Source organism: Pleurodeles waltl, chromosome 6 (genome assembly GCF_031143425.1).
Source record: "Pleurodeles waltl isolate 20211129_DDA chromosome 6, aPleWal1.hap1.20221129, whole genome shotgun sequence".
Classification (NCBI taxonomy): domain Eukaryota; kingdom Metazoa; phylum Chordata; class Amphibia; order Caudata; family Salamandridae; genus Pleurodeles; species Pleurodeles waltl.
Window position 1 is genome coordinate 1,567,878,399 of NC_090445.1, and position 17,545 is coordinate 1,567,895,943.

At 43.5% G+C, this 17,545-nt stretch overlaps 1 protein-coding gene across 4 annotated transcripts in view; it reads left to right on the top strand.

Annotated features, from left to right (window-relative positions):
* The window catches only part of RGS3 (regulator of G protein signaling 3), an 805,262-nt gene that overhangs the window by 380,591 nt on the left and 407,126 nt on the right, over window positions 1-17,545 (top strand). For all 4 annotated transcript variants that reach the window (XM_069241285.1, XM_069241286.1, XM_069241284.1 and 1 more), the window contains one exon: window positions 7,004-7,109. In XM_069241285.1, the coding sequence (XP_069097386.1) occupies window positions 7,004-7,109 (106 nt within the window). The remainder of the gene's footprint in view (window positions 1-7,003; window positions 7,110-17,545) is intronic.

The following is a 17,545-nucleotide window of genomic DNA, read 5'->3' on the forward strand; positions in this document are numbered from 1 at the left end:
ATTATCTTTAAAGATAGATATCGCGGTATAAGCATGTCCATTGATAATGAGGATAGTGAATGTCTTTTATTCCCTCTTTTATTCCCCCATAAACTTTCACCCACCTTCACATTCTCTGGGATCCTTATCTATTGACCACCGGGACCAGCAACATAATTTGCATAAGTTTTGCTTGACATTGTTGCAGAAAGCAGTTTAAGCGAAGCAAACTTAACCATACTAGGCGATCTCAATCTACATTTTGAAGATAACAGAAATCTTACCAACCAGACTAACACATGACCTTGCAGCATTACCAGATCGGTGACATATAGGGCCATTTCTTGGATCTCATCTTCTCTAACCTTATTTAGTTAGATATGGAAGAGGTACTTCCCGGCCTATGGTCAGACCATTTTATCATCCCCTTCCAGTTCAGCCTTCCTATATTAAGGCGGAGAGAAATTTATTCTGCCAAGATTAAAGGACCATGGAAAAAACGTGATAGGAATAAATAAATCTAATTCTTCTGAGGAGGGTGACCCAGGAAATATGTACACCTACTTTAAAAACTAACAGAGTCGCTTGACTCTCTTATTTCGTTTAAATCCCTGTCCCCAACATGGAGAGAGGGACGGGCTCCGTGGTACACTCCGGAACTAGCAGAGCTCAAGAAGGATACTAAGAAAATGGAAAGAATCTGGAGGAAGGGGTATGACCCAGTCAAACAACAATCTACAGACAGTTGGTAAAAAAAAATACTATCAAGCTATAAGGATGGCCAGGCATGCATATTTTAGCACTAAAGTTGAAAGGGCCAGTAATCAAGACTTCTACAGATCAGTTAATGCCCTTATGACAGCACCTACCCACATAGCAACCCTTCTGCCTTCCACTGAGTGATGTGATATGTTCGCTACTGCTTTTATAAGCAAAGTAAGGAATAACTTAGATTCCCTTCCAAAGGGACTATCGCACAACTCCTTTTGAAGGGCCAAGAATGACAGCTCAACTTTCCTCCTTTCCCACCTTTAATGTTAGATGATATTTGTACCATCTTAGTGTATAACATCTGGTTCGTCATTAGATCCAGCTCCACCAGGTGCTCTATTGGTAGCTCGTGATATTATTTGATCTATCTTATTGAATATTTTAAACAAATCCTTGGTATCCAGTAGTGTTTCCCTGGTGTGGAAGCATGCTACAGTTAAACCTTTGCTTAAGAAACCCCAGGCAGACCCCCTGATGGTTGAGAATTATAGACCAATCTCACTGCTTCCAGTTGCCAGTAAAATTTTATAGAAACATGTTAATAAATCTCGAACTTTCTTAGAAAATCACTCTTCTGAATTCCACTCACATCGGTTTTAGACCTGAAAACAGCACTGAGACCATATTGCTGGTGGCCACTAATAAGCTCCGGGTCATTCTTGACTGGGGTGGTTCAGCGGCCATTATCATGCTAGCTCTCAGTGCCGCTTTTGACACTCTTCTCCCACTGCACCTTAATCTAAAGACTAGAGAATGCTGGTATTACAGGTCCTGCACTTAAATGGATCAATACTTTTTAAACACTAAATGTTTTCAGGTTCGTGATGAGCCCTTTCTTTCAGCCTCATATCCTACTGACTGTGGAGTTCCACAGGGCTCTTTGCGAAGCCTATCTGGCAAAAATTGTATAGGCGCACAGCTTAGATCTTGTTTCTTATATTGATGATACCTAGCAGATTTTAGCCCTTACACCTGTAGCTAAACACGCATCTACAAGCCTACAAAACTGCCTTAGGGAAGTTGCTGAGTGAATGTCAGCTAGAGATTTTTAAATCAATGGTGAGAAGACAGAAGTGCTTATTGTTGGCAATAATATATCTTGCTGGAAAGAACTGGTTTGGCCCCAATGTGTCGGAAAGCGACCAGTTCCTTCTATGGCTGTAAAAAGCCTTGGTATCTGGCTGGACAGTACAATTACTATGGAAACCAAAAAGCTGTCCACAACGTGCTTCAGATTCCTACGTATACCAACGAAAATTATACAGCGGCTACCTCCCTCATCAAACAGGATTGTTATCCAAGGACTGATTAATTCCTGAAGTGACTATGGTAATTCCTTGTTTCTAGGAGGTCCACAATAGGTTTTAAAATGCCTACAGATCATTCAAAATGCCCCAGCATTGTCATTATTTAGGATCCTCAAATTTCAATCTGCAGACCCAGCGTTAGCAGCATTACATTGGCTGCCTGTGCAAGAAAAGGATCCATTTTAAAGCGCTATGCACGCCCCGTTGAGCCATGCAGGGAAATGGTCTTCTTCTGATCCGTAAAGTGTTGTGTCCATACATACCAATGAGATCATTGCGTTCTGAGAGTTATTCTTTGTTGACTGTTCCTAAAATAAGGAAAGCTAGGTGCGGTGGTCGTTCATCTGCCTTTCTCACCGACCAACTGTGGAATGGTCTTCCTGTCAAACTAAGACAAGTACAGCAAGAAACTTCCTTCAGGAAACAACTAAAGATCTATCTGTTCTAAGTAGAGGATAGGCTCGCTCTGATTACACAGCGCCAGGAGGCCTTTCAGGGTAGCTGCGAGCTACATAAGACACCACGAATAGAACCTAAACAATGATAATTATCGTTCTAGGAAGTGAAGAGGAGGAATATTGGCTCCTGAGAGCATGTGTGTGCATGGGCTGATCGTTTCCCAGATATCCACTACAGTAAAAATCAGAAAAAGTAGAGCAATGCAGATCTCCTTACTTTGGCCAAATTGGGAGATTAACCCTCAGGAATAAAAATTTGGAAGTTTTGTTAGCTGGTGTGAGCCAAAGCCTTGGTCCTACCTACTTTGTGTATCATGAATCCAGAGTAAGCCTCTCTCTAAGATGGCTACCGTATTGGATCTTTCAAGATCCGGGCAGCCTGATATCGACATGGCCACTACAAAGTCACAAAAGATCATGCAAGAGGAGTATAGATTTTTGCAGACACTATTGACTTGCAAAGACACCACTGACTTGTGAAGTTTAAGTGATACAAAAAGCCTTGCCCATTACAGTTTTGTACCTCTATTATAGCTCACAGTCCCTGGCATTCTGGCTTTGTATGCCTACCTTCAGCACAACAGTGATTGATTGGTTAAGAAGAATATGTATTTTTCTAAGATGGCTGCTGCATTTACTCACTTTATTTTATTTTTGCTTAATTTTCCTAAATAGAACACTAGCACTCTTGGACATTCGGGCATTTTACATTGAACCAGAACTTTGTGAGCCGTTTTGCAGTTTAGCCACTTGCAGTTAAATCACCTTAGTTGTCTGGTGACTTGTGGATTTCTTTTGCTAGAGATAGTAGCCTCTGCACTAGATATGTCGGTTATAGTTCTCTTATTGTTTGTATACTAAAACCCATATGGTTATTTGTACTTAAGGTGATCACACATGAGTAAAGTTGATGATTTAGCCTGACATCAAATAGAGGTAAAGTGATTCTAGCCATGTCAAGTGACCATCATTGATGAGTGAAAATCAACAATTTTCTCTGTCTTTTCATTCCGTTTATTTTTACGTGTTCATGCAAGAAACACACCATGACTATTTTGCTAACTTCGTGACATTGCAAATTTAATTACAACACTTGTAAAATGAAAATATTATTTCATTTTGCAATTGCGACCTTGGGAAAGCATCACCTCTGCTTGATATGTGCCCTCTTGAACTACATCCAAACAGGTCTTTGTCAAAATAATGGGATCCAATGTAATATTTGTATAATTTTGCCCGGTTTTCTTCAGACTTAGTCTGTATTATATTAAATACAGCTCTGCAGCATGGTGAAAAAAGAAGCAAACTACTTTGCTGTGTTTACATAATAACAATTGGATCACTTGATAACCTCCTACTCTTTAGCATGAATTCATAATGCACACTTGTGCAATGAAATGTGGAGGGTATGCAGGGCACTTAGGAGCAGATTTAAGTGCTATGCCATCTGTACCAGAGATGAGTCAGGGTGACTATGCCATTGCGGAACACCCCAAGCTTCTCACTCTGTGACTACATTTTCCTGGTAATGATTAAGGTCCTTCTGTGGTGCAGGAAATAGGTTGGCATGGAGGTGCATTTAGATTTTTTCCCACCTGTGGTAAGCATTGTTAGCTGGAATAGTAACAGTATATTCCCCCGAACAAATATCCCTATTTCAGTAAAGGAAGATGGTTGAATGTGAAATGCTTAAGCTCTCCTATCAATTATCACAGGGCAAAGAAATGCGAATGAATACTTTTATGAGTAGATTCCTTGGCTTATAAGTATTCCCCCAGGCATCGGAGTGGATCCGGAAACTTAAAACAGGACTTCTTTGTGAAGGTAGGTGGTGTCATGCAGCTATGCACTGATGTTGTTCAGCTGCAGAAGTGACGAGCTGAGCCACATATAAGCACCACCTAGGCACGCTGATGGCAGTTCCTTTCTTTCCGTGCCTTCAGATGCAGATCCAAAGCTCAACTCCTCTAGACTTTGTGTCTTTTATACCACCTTTTTAAAATGTTTCAAGGGAAATATATCCCTCTCAGAACATTATGGTTTAAAACTTGTAGGGATTGTTGCAAACAAATGCCTGTGACAGACGCCCACATGATATGCCTCAGGTAAAGCACAACTCCGAGGCTTGTGACAACTGGGCCCAGATGAACCTGAAGGCCATAAGTGACTGCAAGGTGAAACTCTTATCACCAAACATTTGTTGATTCCATACTATTATGAAGTTGAAAGTAAAGTCCTGTTCTTGCTCCCGAAATTGTTCCCGCTGCCAGTCCCTGTCGCAGTCAAAGTCTTTGGGTAAGTCGAAAAGGCACATGAAGTAAAAATGGGAATCTGCCCCTTCCTGCCACTCTTGAATTCTATAGAAGGCATTGACGTAGCTCTCTTCCTCACTCCTGAAGAACAGATTTGGACCTGATGCAACCTAAATTTCATGGACTGTTGGCAATGTTACAGGAAATAAAGATCTTAACTGTCTATGCTGCACATAATTGGCACGCCTTCAGGTCTCTCTGGAACGCTTTTGGGCTGCAAGGATCCTCGGAGGCCTTCAGTCAGGTTCCTGTTGGCAGGTTTGCCCTTGGCGCTACCTATGCTCCTTGAACTGGCTTCAAGTTTCGCACCAGCTCTGGTGCCGACTTCGGCTCCAGTGCTACACCCCCTGCCGTTTCCTTTTACTTGAACAGTGCCTGTTACTGGAAGAAGAGCTTCTGCCTAAATGAGTTTTGGACTCTGAGCCAGCTTCATCTCGATAAAGCCACTAACTGATCCCAACCACAGTGTGTACTGTGGGGCGGTTTGCCTCATCCAGGCAGTTTCCCTAATGGGTTTGCTCCTTTCCTACTTTCACCAGGAGTTTCCAGCATCACCAGTGCCAGACCCTGCCACTGGCACAACAGCAAACTTACCCATTTCGTGGCCGAGGCTGCACCTCAAAGAGAAAACCTGCAGGACATTAGGGACAACATCAATGTATCCTTTTCGAACCACACACACTGTACGAGGGAGGATCAAACATTTCCTCCAAGGATGGCACACCATCACTTCGGACACATTGGTGCTCCAACTTGTCAAAGGGGCTATTCCATTTCTTTCTCGACCTTCGGGCCTTCCACCACCATCAGCGCGGCTGACTGAGAAACACTGGAGTTTTGCAGCAGGAAGGGCTGGCTTTTTTGAGAGGTTCTGACCTCAGAATTAGGAGCTGAGTGTTACTCCTGCTATCTCCTTGTAACAAAAAAGGACAGAGGCCTTTTTCCTGTTTAGGAACCTTGCCCTCTCAACTCCTTCCTGGAGAAGGACAAATTCAAGATTCTCTCCATGCCTTGTTTTATCTGTCCTAGATCCTTGAGACTGGATTGAGGGATTGGACCTGCAGGACATACATTTCCATAGTCCCATCCTGCGGACCCACACACACTATGGTGCATTTTTAGTTTGTAGTGCTCCCATTTGACCTTAAAAGTGCTCCTCCGGTGGTGGTCACAGCACACTGTTTGAGGTAGTGTGTACCAGTCTTTCTGTAACTTGATGACTGGTTGTTGAAAGCAGACTTGCCCCAAGTAGTTGTAGAACATCTCTGGATGACGGTGAACCTCGTAACATCTTTGCAGTTCACTATCAATGTGCCTAAGTCCCACCTTGCTCTTTGTCAGACACTCCCATTCATCTTAGCCATCGTGGGTACGGTGCAGTTATGTGCCTTCCTCCCTGGAGCAGAGAGACCAAGGTATTTGAACTATGATACTGATGTTTCAGGTTCAATCCTGGAAGACAGAGAGGTTGGCTTTGAGGCTGCTAAGAATATTGACCTCCTGCAGTCTGGTGTTCAACTATGCCATATGGGACATGCAGGCTTTGCAGTGGGACCTGAAGTTTCATTTGGCACATTAGTGAAACCTTTTGGATCCCATTCAGGTTTCAATGGAGACTGCAAAATATCTGTAGTGGTGGTTGTTAGACCATAATTGGGCCAGTGGCAGGCACCTCCTCAACCAAAGATGGTTATGAATGCATCACTGCTAGACTGGGGAGGCAGTCTGGGAGAGGTGGAGATTAGAGGATTCTGGCCTACAGTGTAAACCCTCTTCCACTTCAACCTGTTGGATTTACAGGCAATCCGCTTGGCGCTGAAGGCCTTTCTAGCCTATATTAGGGGAGGCAAGTACAAGTTCTCTCTGGCAGCACTAACCCTATGTGGTACTGCAACAAGCAGGGTGGAGTGGGGTGATGGGTAATGTGCCAGGGGCTCTGCCTCCGGAAGTGACTGGCTCACCAGGGCATTTCTCTAGTCATGTTCCTTCAGGTCGGTATTGGCACCAAGCAACAGATCTTTCATTGACCTGCACTATATAAATTTACAACTCTTACTATATAAATCTATCAGGAGGAGGAGCTAAACCTGTCTTTTAATTTTAAAGGAGCAGCTATTTGTTGTGGTGGCAGGTAGGAGAGCACATTTAAATGTACTCTAACTCTTTTCTCTTTCAGGAGGCCCAGCAGACCGTGCAGGTTTACATCAACTCGATACTATATTGCAGCTGAACGGACAGACTGTTGAACAGTGGAAGTGTGTTGAACTAGCGAATGAAATTCGGTAAATATTTCAGCATTATTGGTAGTTTGTAAAAGTTACTAGAGTGTGAAAAATGGGAAACTTAACTTGCACACTCATGTGTCGGGCCCCTTTACCATTTATACTTGATGGACACACTTGTAGGACACTTGTGCTGCTTTGTGGGAGAAAATATTTAGGTAAATAATGAGCAGCAACTCCAGCTCAGTTTAACGTGTACAATTTCCTTTTGGTCAAGCTATGCTTTTATGCTTCTATGATCTTTTTTTTAATCTGTCCTGTGGCAAGCTTCTTTCTCGCTAAGCCAAAATCTGCTTTCCTGGTCAATTGATGTGTTGTTTGTCACTATAGACCTGCCCATGGCATCCAAAAGTTTCTGATCCGGCACCTGAGAACTTGGTGGTACAGGCATCCATTATCAAAGTAAATTTAAATGTCCTTCCAACCACTCCCCCGATAGGAAGTCAAAAAGAGTGAATACTTTCAGCAAGTGCATGTTCTCTTCTGCTAATCTTGCTCACAGATCAGTAACTGCCATCTGTCTACGTGGGTGTTCTATCTTGCGTTCCAGGACATGGAGGGAGATATTCTACCTGTGGTCCAAGAAGACCTACGACCTTCATTGGCAGAAACTGTTCAGGATGGTCAGAATGCAGCCAAGTTTGTCATCTGCTCGGACCTAGGTACCACTAATGGGGCAAGGCTAAGGGGACTAGTGTGGTCCTTCAGCGCCACACATGGATGACATCTACCGTCTTCTAAAACGCAGTCCAGGTGTGCATAATGGGCATGCCTTTTGATAGCTTAAGCCTGTTTGGCGATAAAGCGGACTCTGCCTTGGAGCGATTAAAAGAAATCACAACCAAGGGTCTTTCACTTCTTGTCTGGCATTTCCCACACCAATTTCGCCCTTATAGGGTCAATGTGGCGGGCTAGATGTACAGATAGCACAAGCCCTGCTCCCTGCACAAAAGGCTTCCCAGCCCTTTTGAGGTCGAAGGCATAGTTCTGACAGACAAAGGCCAGGCCATCTGGGACAGCGTTCTGGCCAATCCTCTGCCTCATCAGCAATGACCGCCAAACCTTTTTAGTGTGCCCATAGCGGCACACAACACCCCGGTGATTGGGAGGATCCACCACTTCCTGCAGGAGTGACAAATCATTACAAACAACAAAGGCAGACTGTCCAGTGGGGTCCTACCATACCATTCCTTCTCGAACCACCACACCGCTAGCTATAGCTAGACCGTCTGTCTATCTCATGCCAGGAAGTGCAGGCTCTTTTGTCCAAAGGAGGCATTAAAAAAGGTGTGACTGGTTGTTATTCTCAATACTTTCTTGTGCCAAAGAAAGATGGATGCCTCCTTCCTATTCTATACCTTTGACCTGTCAATGCCCTCCAACGCTAAGAAAAATTCAAGATGCTCACTCTGATCCAGGTTCTTTCTGTCTTGGAGACTGCATGATTGTATTGGCACTGCAGGATGCTTATTTTCATATATCCCGTCCTGAAGGCCCACTGGCTGTACCTGCGGCTCAAGGTGGGCCAAGAGCATTTTCAGTTTGTCCTGTCCCCTTTTGGCCTCACCAGTGTCCTTCTGGTGGTAACAAAATTGATGGCGCTGGTTGCTGCCAATCTGAGGAGGTCTGGTATACCAATCTTCCCTTAACTTGACGACTGGGTGCTGAAGGTGGGCTTTCTACAGTCAGTCGTGGACCACCTCCAGACAAGAGCAAACCTCTTATCTTTGGAGTTCGCAAACAATCTGCTGAAGTCACACCTGACGCCTTCGCACCGGCTTCCTTTTTTGAAATCCATCTTGGATATGATTCCGTTTCAACGCCTTTCCTGCAGACCAAAGAGTCCAGGACATTCGGGCTATGATCATGATGTTGCAACCTTTGTCTGTTTGTCTCAGTGAGGATGGCTCTGGGACTTTTGGGTGTACAAGCCTCTTGATTATGTTTGCTTACCATGCCAGGAGGCATATGAAAGTGTTTACATTGGGCCTGAAGTCTTGAGCCCATCACCAGAGGACCCTATCAGATTCCATCCAGTTGTTGAAGGAGGCTGCAAAAGTTCTGCTGTTGTTGCTGCTTGGCAGTGATTGGACTTAGGTGGTACACCACCTGGCCGAATTTTTAAATGCAAGTGCAGATGAGCTCAGCTGGGGGGCACTTTGTGGATAACAAATGGCAGCTGCATCCAGAGGTGGCATAGGGCATCTTCCAGCAGTGTAGAGAACCCTGTATGAGCTTTTCATCATTGTCGACAGCACCCAATTTCAACATTTTTGTGAACTGGAGTTTCCAAGAAGGCTGTCTTAGAGATGCATTCCGCATAGAGTATATATGCCTTCAAGGTGCTGCCTTTCTTGTCCAGATTTCGGAAAGAGCATCAGGAACGACTGAGCCCAAGTCATCCTAATGACACCGGACTTGGCCAGTATCCAGAACTTCTGGGCTTGAGCATCTGTCATCCAATCAGGCTTATGCGGCAGCAAGACCTCCTGCAGCAGCAGCAAAGCCGAGTCTTGGACCCTAGCATGTGCAGGCTACACCTCCTTGCGTGGAAATTGAGTGGCAGCAGTTGAATTCCTTCCTAGGGTCGTTGATGTTATCCTGGCGGCCAGACGCCCTTCCACCAAATTTGTATATACAGGATTCTGGGATGAGTTTGCTGTGTGGGTGGCACCAAACAGTTAGACCTTTTGCTGGCAGAATTGGCCGATGTGGTAGTGTTCGCTTTGTTTTTGGCCCAGTAGGGCCTTGCTTTGGACAGAATTAAATGTTACCTCTCAGTTCTTTTTTTTTATGCCAGACCATATGTCCTTGTTCAAATCACCAGTGCTTTTTAAAAGGTTTGCAGCATGTTTCCACTAACACTTTTGTGACATCACATTGGGACTTGAATTCAGATCTCACCATCATAACATGTACCCTTTTCGAAGCATTACACAGTTGTTCTTTGTGTCTACCAGGTGAGTGAATTACAAGCCCTCTTGGGCCAGACCTCTTGTTCAATCTTTTTCTCAGGAAAGCTGTTGCTCTGCACTTAGGTAGCATTCCTGCTGACTTTGGTGATGCCTTTTCATGTCGGCCAAGCAAAATGCTTCTGACCTTCCTTGCCACTCCTCATTCCTCTAAAGAGGAAGAAAGCCTCTGTTGTTTGGCTCACAAGGGAGCACTCAGCTTTACTTTGAACACATCAAAGAACATAGAGTGGAGGATCAGCTCTTTATGGGGCTCTCTGGAGCAAAGAAGGGCAAGGCGGTGCAGAAACAGACCATTTTAGATAGTCCTATGCATTAAGATCTGGTATGCACTTTCTAAGAAACTGCCCCAGGAAAATGTATGGGTTCACTCATCTGGAGGCACAGCTGCTACAACTGCGTTGCCACTCAGCGTGCCTGTCCTGGATATCGGTCAGGCAGCCACAAGGGCATCAGTGCACATATTCACAAAACATTAGTGTCCGGTCTGTAGGGATGGGCATTTTGCCTGTGTTTTCCTACAAAACATTTTAGTTTGAATCATTTCACAGGTCCACCACCTTGGGAAGTTTTGCTCTGATATCTATTCAAAAAATGAGAAGTATGCAGTTAGAAGTATCCGTCAGAATTACAAGTTACTTTCAGTAGCAGGTTTTCTTGGTGGAGGCTGTATCTAACCTCAGATTACTCAGACAACAGCCTCACCGTTCTGGCGTGGTCTCTTCCATCTTAAAAGTTCTGAATGTAGGAACCTGCACAATGCTTCAGTCAATACTCTGAAAGGCTCGGAGTGAGGATGTGGAAAAGTTCATAAAAAACGGATGTCGGAGTGCATGGGTGGCACTTACATGTTTGTATGTGACTTCACTTGTCACTTCTGAGTGGAATGGTGTCAACGCGGAGTCGGACAGTGCCACCTGCTGGCGTGAAAGAGCATTGTTTTAAATTTTCTGGATCGAGTTTTGCACTGGGGGATATTCACAAGGTGAGGAATCTTGAGTTTAAATAGCGCAGCCACCAGGAAGGGCGTTACATAAGACGAGTAACTTGTTTTTCTGAACATGCAAGATTATAAGAGACTTAATAAAAATACAGTGCCCTCTGGAGTTTAATTCTAGGTGTGTGAATAGATTTTAATGTTTAACAGTGTTCCTAGCACTGCGATGCTTTGATGTTTAAGAATATTCTGTGGGCAACAACTCTTTATGGCTGTTCAGCTTTGCTTTTCTGAAGTCGCAGTCAAGAGTAACCCAAATATTTATTCAGGTTTCCACGGTTGTGGTTGGGTACTTTCTTGATTTTTCTATTGTTTGGGCTAGAATAGCAGTAAATCTCTATAGAAATACAATGGACTTTGAGGTCTCTACGAAGAAAGGGCAAAAAGCTTTGGGTGAATTTTTTCTGCTGTCAGACACCTTTAAGAGCAAATCCAAAACAAACAGAAGGATTTTAATTTCCTGAGGTTGGATTTCATATAGATATAAAATATGTCGAGCCACAGAACTCAAGACAGTAGGAGAGGCATAATCTTTGCATCGTGCAATGGCCACAGTTATAGATAGGAAGGACAAGTTGTCTGCTTATATGTTGATATTGCCCTGCTGCTGTCCTGCCCTCCAGCTGTTGATCGCTAACTACCTGCATTCGTGGTCTGATCATGCCCTAATTAACATCATCTTTGAAACAAGGTAAGAAAAACTAGTTGGTCCCAGAACTTAGGGGGTCATTCCGACCCCGGCGGGCGGCAGGCGCCGCCCGCCAGGCGGAAACCGCCCAAACACCGCCCGCGGTCAAATGACCGCGGGGAGCATTTTGACTTTCCCGCTGGGCCGGCGGGCGATCTTCAAAAGATCGCCCGCCGGCCCAGCGGGAAAGCCCCAGCAAAGATGAAGCCGGCTCCGAATGGAGCCGGCAGATTTGCTGGGGTGCGACGGGTGCAGTTGCACCCGTCGCGATTTTCAGTGTCTGCTATGCAGACACTGAAAATCTTGTTGGGGCCCTGTTAGGGGGCCCCTGCAGTGCCCATGCCAGTGGCATGGGCACTGCAGGGGCCCCCAGGGGCCCCACGACACCCGTTCCCGCCAGCCTGGTTCTGGCGGTGAAAACCGCCAGAATCAGGCTGGCGGGAAGGGGGTCGGAATCCCCATGGCGGCGCTGCATGCAGCGCCGCCATGGAGGATTCCCTGGGGCAGGGGAAAACCGGCGGGAAACCGCTGGTTCCCCTTTTCTGACCGCGGCTTTACCGCCGCGGTCAGAATGCCCCGGAAGCACCGCCAGCCTGTTGGCAGTGCTTCCTCTGCCCTCTGCCCTGGCGGTGAGACACCGCCAGGGTCAGAATGAGGGCCTTAGTGTTCTTTATGGGAACTCCTTTCTTAAGATTTCTCTCAATTACTTCTTGATTTACTAATCCTCCACTTTAAGTCACCAGGCTAATGCCTAGTATGCCTATTTCCTACCTTAATGAAATAGAACCTTACCTCTTGTTTGCGTTTTAATTTAGTTCACTTGTATTTACCTTCTCCAAAACGTTTTTGTGCTCCAAGTTACTGCATTGTCCTTGTGATCATTCTACTCAATCCTCGGTTCATTTTATTTTCTTGTGGGTCCTAGGAATCGCTTCCTTGTCCCTATTTTATGTCAGTTATATATAACGTCATATAATATGGTATATAATTTTTACAGCATCTAAATGTTATACATTTATGTTTCCGTTGCTCATTTTATTATGCAGTGTAGGAAAATCAGGAATTATGTCTTCATGCATGATCCATTTTTCAGTCTTTAACACATTTAGTGTTTTTAAATGTTCATGTTATTGTTTAATGAAGTGATTGTCTGTTTTTGTCCAATTATATAATGTATTTTATATGTGTGTATTTTATCTTTTGTGGGATTCGCTTTGCTGAATAAAGATTTTTATGGATTGACCACCGCCTAGCTCACTTTGATGAGATAGTAACCCCTGTGTGGGATACCATTGTCTCCATCATTCTAACCACAAGAAGAATCAAATGAAAATAACCAGCGGTTCAAGGATAATGATCACCTCTTAGAACATTGCGACCGAGCACTTTAAGGATGATTAAAAAAATATATATATATATCATGACATAGAACTTCATGCAAATGGCGCTCTAGAGGCCATAATTCGCCATGTACAGGCGCCGAAAGGGAACATTTACATCTCTGCATTGTTGAGGCTCACTATTACACCAGGGGCGTATTTTGAATCTACATGTAAATTGTCAAGCCTTCTGATGCCCTCAAGTGATCTCTGCAACACCGTCCTATTTTTCTTTATCAACAAAATCGAAACCTTAAGAGATGGTGCATCTGCCTCATTGCCTGAGGTGTCATTCATCCAGCACATTCCTACCATATGTTATGCTCTGTGTAGCAGCCACCGAGAATAAAATAGAATTCTTCTGATTACCTTTACCAATTCCTTACCAAGCTAGGACCTATGTGATGCCTAAGTTATCAGTTTGTCTCCTAGCAATGCTGCCACGTCTCACCAGACTGATCAATATTCCCCTTGCTGGTGGATCCATCCTTCAATCTCCATGACATGCTGTCATCACTCCCATCTTTTTAAAAAAATGCTCAGTAACACTGATAATCTTACAGTTCATGGATATATCGCTGATGTATCCGATTTGGTAAGGTAGTAAAAATATTTTCACCCACCAACTCTGTCATCTAGAATCAGACTGCATCCTCCGCACCTTTCATTTAAGCTTAGCAGCCCGTAGAGGCACAAAGTCAACACTACAAAATATTATGGCATGATTAAGTAGCAACTTATCCGGCTAGATGTTTTGGTGCCATTTAGCATCACCTAGTACTCCTTGACAGCCTACAACATTCAGAAGGCATCAGTGGAACTGTGCTAACCTGGTTTTCCTCTTTATTACAAAATTGTACCCATCATTTTAAATTGGCTGCATTCCTTTCTAGGTCTCCTAACGTTATGTCCTGAGTTCCTCATAGATCTTCGTTATCACTGACATTATTAAACCTCTACCTGACTCCTCTCAATTATGTTGTTGTAAGCTAGGATATCATATACACACGTGCTAAAAAGCAACATCTTTAGCTTGATGATAACACTGGCATACTATTGAAACAGTGACACTGCCAATCCCACGCCCAGCGCTTCATTCAAGAAAACTGGTTAAACTAGCATAAAGAGAAAAACAAAATTCCTATCCCAGGGATGGTGATTCCTGCCAACCTGCTTTTTGACTGGCCCCTCTGAAAAAATTGTTTAAAGCGGTGATAAGCTTTCATTCCCATCCTAAATAAATGGCATTTGTCAATCTGCATTCCACCACTTATATTTTCTAAAACATATTTTGCACTCGCTCTTTTCTCAGAAAATGTTATCCCTGCAGTGTTTGTATCCTGTCTGGATTGTTGCAATAGACTTTACATATTTGTGTGCTTAATAAATCAATCTCCAGAATCTTTCTGCCCCTGTTCTTTTTTGGTTTGAATTGTTATTACCAGATTGCATGACTGAAGTTGCTTTACTGGTTTTCCGCAAAGGAAAGAACAAACTTGAAATCCCTTTTTTGCATCCAAAAATAGTATTGAATGCTCACCAGTTTTGATAGCAAAGTTTTCCAGCCCCTACCATTTGTGAGTGAGCAATTTTATTGCACGATTAATTAAAATCTTTACAAAAATTATCTAAAAACATAAGAGTTTGTTAAAAAATAATTGTTATAAAAAATACATTCCACAGCATTCATGGGTGAACTTTAACGAAGTTGTGGTGATTATTTAAAACAAATAAAGTAACAAATTCTTACTCTGGTAAGCTCAGGGGGTTCTGCTAAATGTCCAGGAAAATAGGTGATCATTTAAAACAAATTGAGAAGTCTAACGACGAGCCAGGTGTTGATATCGACCATTTTTTAAATAAATGTTGGCTGATTCCCGATATCCATGCCTCTAGGACCCTTAGGTCGTCCAAACAAGTCTCGAGATGTCTTGCATGGGCAGCCTCGTCGCCACCATTCTTTAGCTCACTCCATAGTACTCTGTCAAATGAGTTGGGACTTCCCGCTATTAGGTTAAGAAGGCCAAGCTCCAGACGCACCTGGGATGTGAGGCAAAGTATGGTAGTCTGAAAATACATTTGTAGATTCTTATCATCAAAGTGTATACCAGCTTTGCATTAGTTCCTAGCCAATTCTCACTTTTGTAACATAGTCTGGAGTAGTTTTGTTTGATAACCTGCAGGATTGGGGCCGTGCTAGTTCACCACAGCTTTGTAGCTAGGCTCAAAAAGGCTAGTTGAAGGACATTAGTCTTGTTTTTAGTCGCAACCTTTTGTTTCTGGAAGGTCCCTCTAGAATTTTACCGGTTCCCCAGGTATTTGTAGTCTGCTTCTCTCTATAAGAGTGTCATCCATCTGCCATGAACCCTGTTTATTCACTCTTTTTGCAAATATTTTTTTAGTTCATCTCCAACCTATTCAGCAGTGTATATTCGGAAAGAGTGGTTAACAATCTCTGAAGACTCACTGTTGTTCGACTCAGCATAACCAGGTCATCTGCATAAAGAAGGCTGGATATTGGCTTATTTGCCAATATCAGTGAATGGTAATTGACAATGTTGAGCAATCTGGTTAAATCTGAAATAAACAAGTTGAAGAGCAGGGGGTGGGGGGGCGCACACAGCCTTGCTTTAAACCTTCAACGGTTTTGATTTTTTTTGCGAGGATACTACCATTACCCACTTTTATACATAGCCTTATGACTGTATAAAGCAGTTCTATCGCAGTCAGGAGCCTTGATGGAATATTCCGGGATTGAAGTTTTTGACAAAGAAGCTTCCTTAAAACTTGATCGAATGCTGTTTTAAAGTCTACAAGCGTGCATATAATAATGAATGAATTTGTGTAGTAAGATCTAACAACATGGAAATAGCCATTAACTCTGAGAGGCAGCCTTACTTTTGGCGGAAACTGGTCTAATTCATTAGAATGAGTTGTCTTGTGGTATTCCACACCTCCATGTCTTTTAGCAGTAGTTATGCAAAATATTTGGCCTTGATGTCAATTATGGCAATCAGTGGATAATTATTGGGCTTTAGAAGATCCCCCTCCCTTATGTATTGGATGGGTTGTAAAACCCCACCAGGCATCTGGGAGAACTTCTCTGCAGGATGGAGCTATACAAGAGCAGGAGCCTCTCTGCGCCCTGGTTTTAGGGGCATGCGGAACCAAGCCTATGGTAGCTCGTTTGGACCTGGTATACAATTGAACCCTGAGCTGTTGATTGTCCTCCGGATATTGGCGATTGTGTAATCAACCAAACCAGATGTTAGTTAAGAATTTTCAAACAGGTCCTTCCTTATAGTACTATGGCCAGGCTGTGTCGATTCTGAGGGGTCTGCTGCAAGTGCTACACTGAGCAGGGGTTATAAGACTAAATTGTATACCTGCTGGCTGCTCCGAGATACAACTGTGCGATAAGGGCTCTTTAATAAGCAGACTGCAGTGTAGGCAGGAATTCCTGAGATGGAGAAGTGGGCAGTTAAATAGCTCACTGTTGTTTGCATTACTGGTTACACACACCCCACACTACTTTGGATTAACCATCTGCCAGAAGTTCATTGCATCCTTGCTTTTGTTGGCGCAAATGAGTCTAGTCTAAAAATCATTGTGAACTGCTTTTCAGTGTGCCCTGAGCTCCTGTTTGAGTTTACGCCTCTGACGGATCATTTTTGTTTTGAGGATTTTGCATGAGGGGTTTACTCAGAACTGTTGCATAAGCCTGTTTACATATTTCTTGGAACATCTCACCTCATATGGCAGCCACTGTCTTGTCCATGCCCTTTAAGCATGGCCTTGGCTGAGGAGTCTTCTAGGATATTATGTTGTGGTGTACATTTAGATTCTGTCAGCTGTTTACAGTGTCCTTATGTCCTGTATTTTCAGAGAGAAGCTTTGCACAGCTGTCAACAATGTCTTCAGCAATTTTTTTCCCATCTTAGTCCTTTTAGATTCATAGTATATCCATCAGGCAGAGGAGTTGTTTTTATACTTGTGTATGTGCTACCAAGGAAATTACCTGTGGGAGGTGATCACTCCGTGCGCTGTTGAATCTGACTTAATAATGAAACATTTGCTGTGGTTTCATCTAAATATGAGTCATGGCCCTTCATTATTTGTGTCCATGCTAATAGGTTATCACTGGATAATGGATGGACCATTGAGAACACTCAGGCACGCTTTCGGGTCTATAATAACCTTGCATAACTTTTCAACTTCCATTCCTTTTTTCTTTTAAGCTTGGATTTAAGTAAACATTTACAATAATCAAGGTGGAGTTCTTCCCCCCGTACTGCAGGGAAATCCTCCTCCAAATGGACAGGCATAACTTTAGGCTAGAGCTGATGTAAATCGAAAGGCCCCCTCTGGAGTGACCAGACTGAATTATTTTTGTAGCAGGA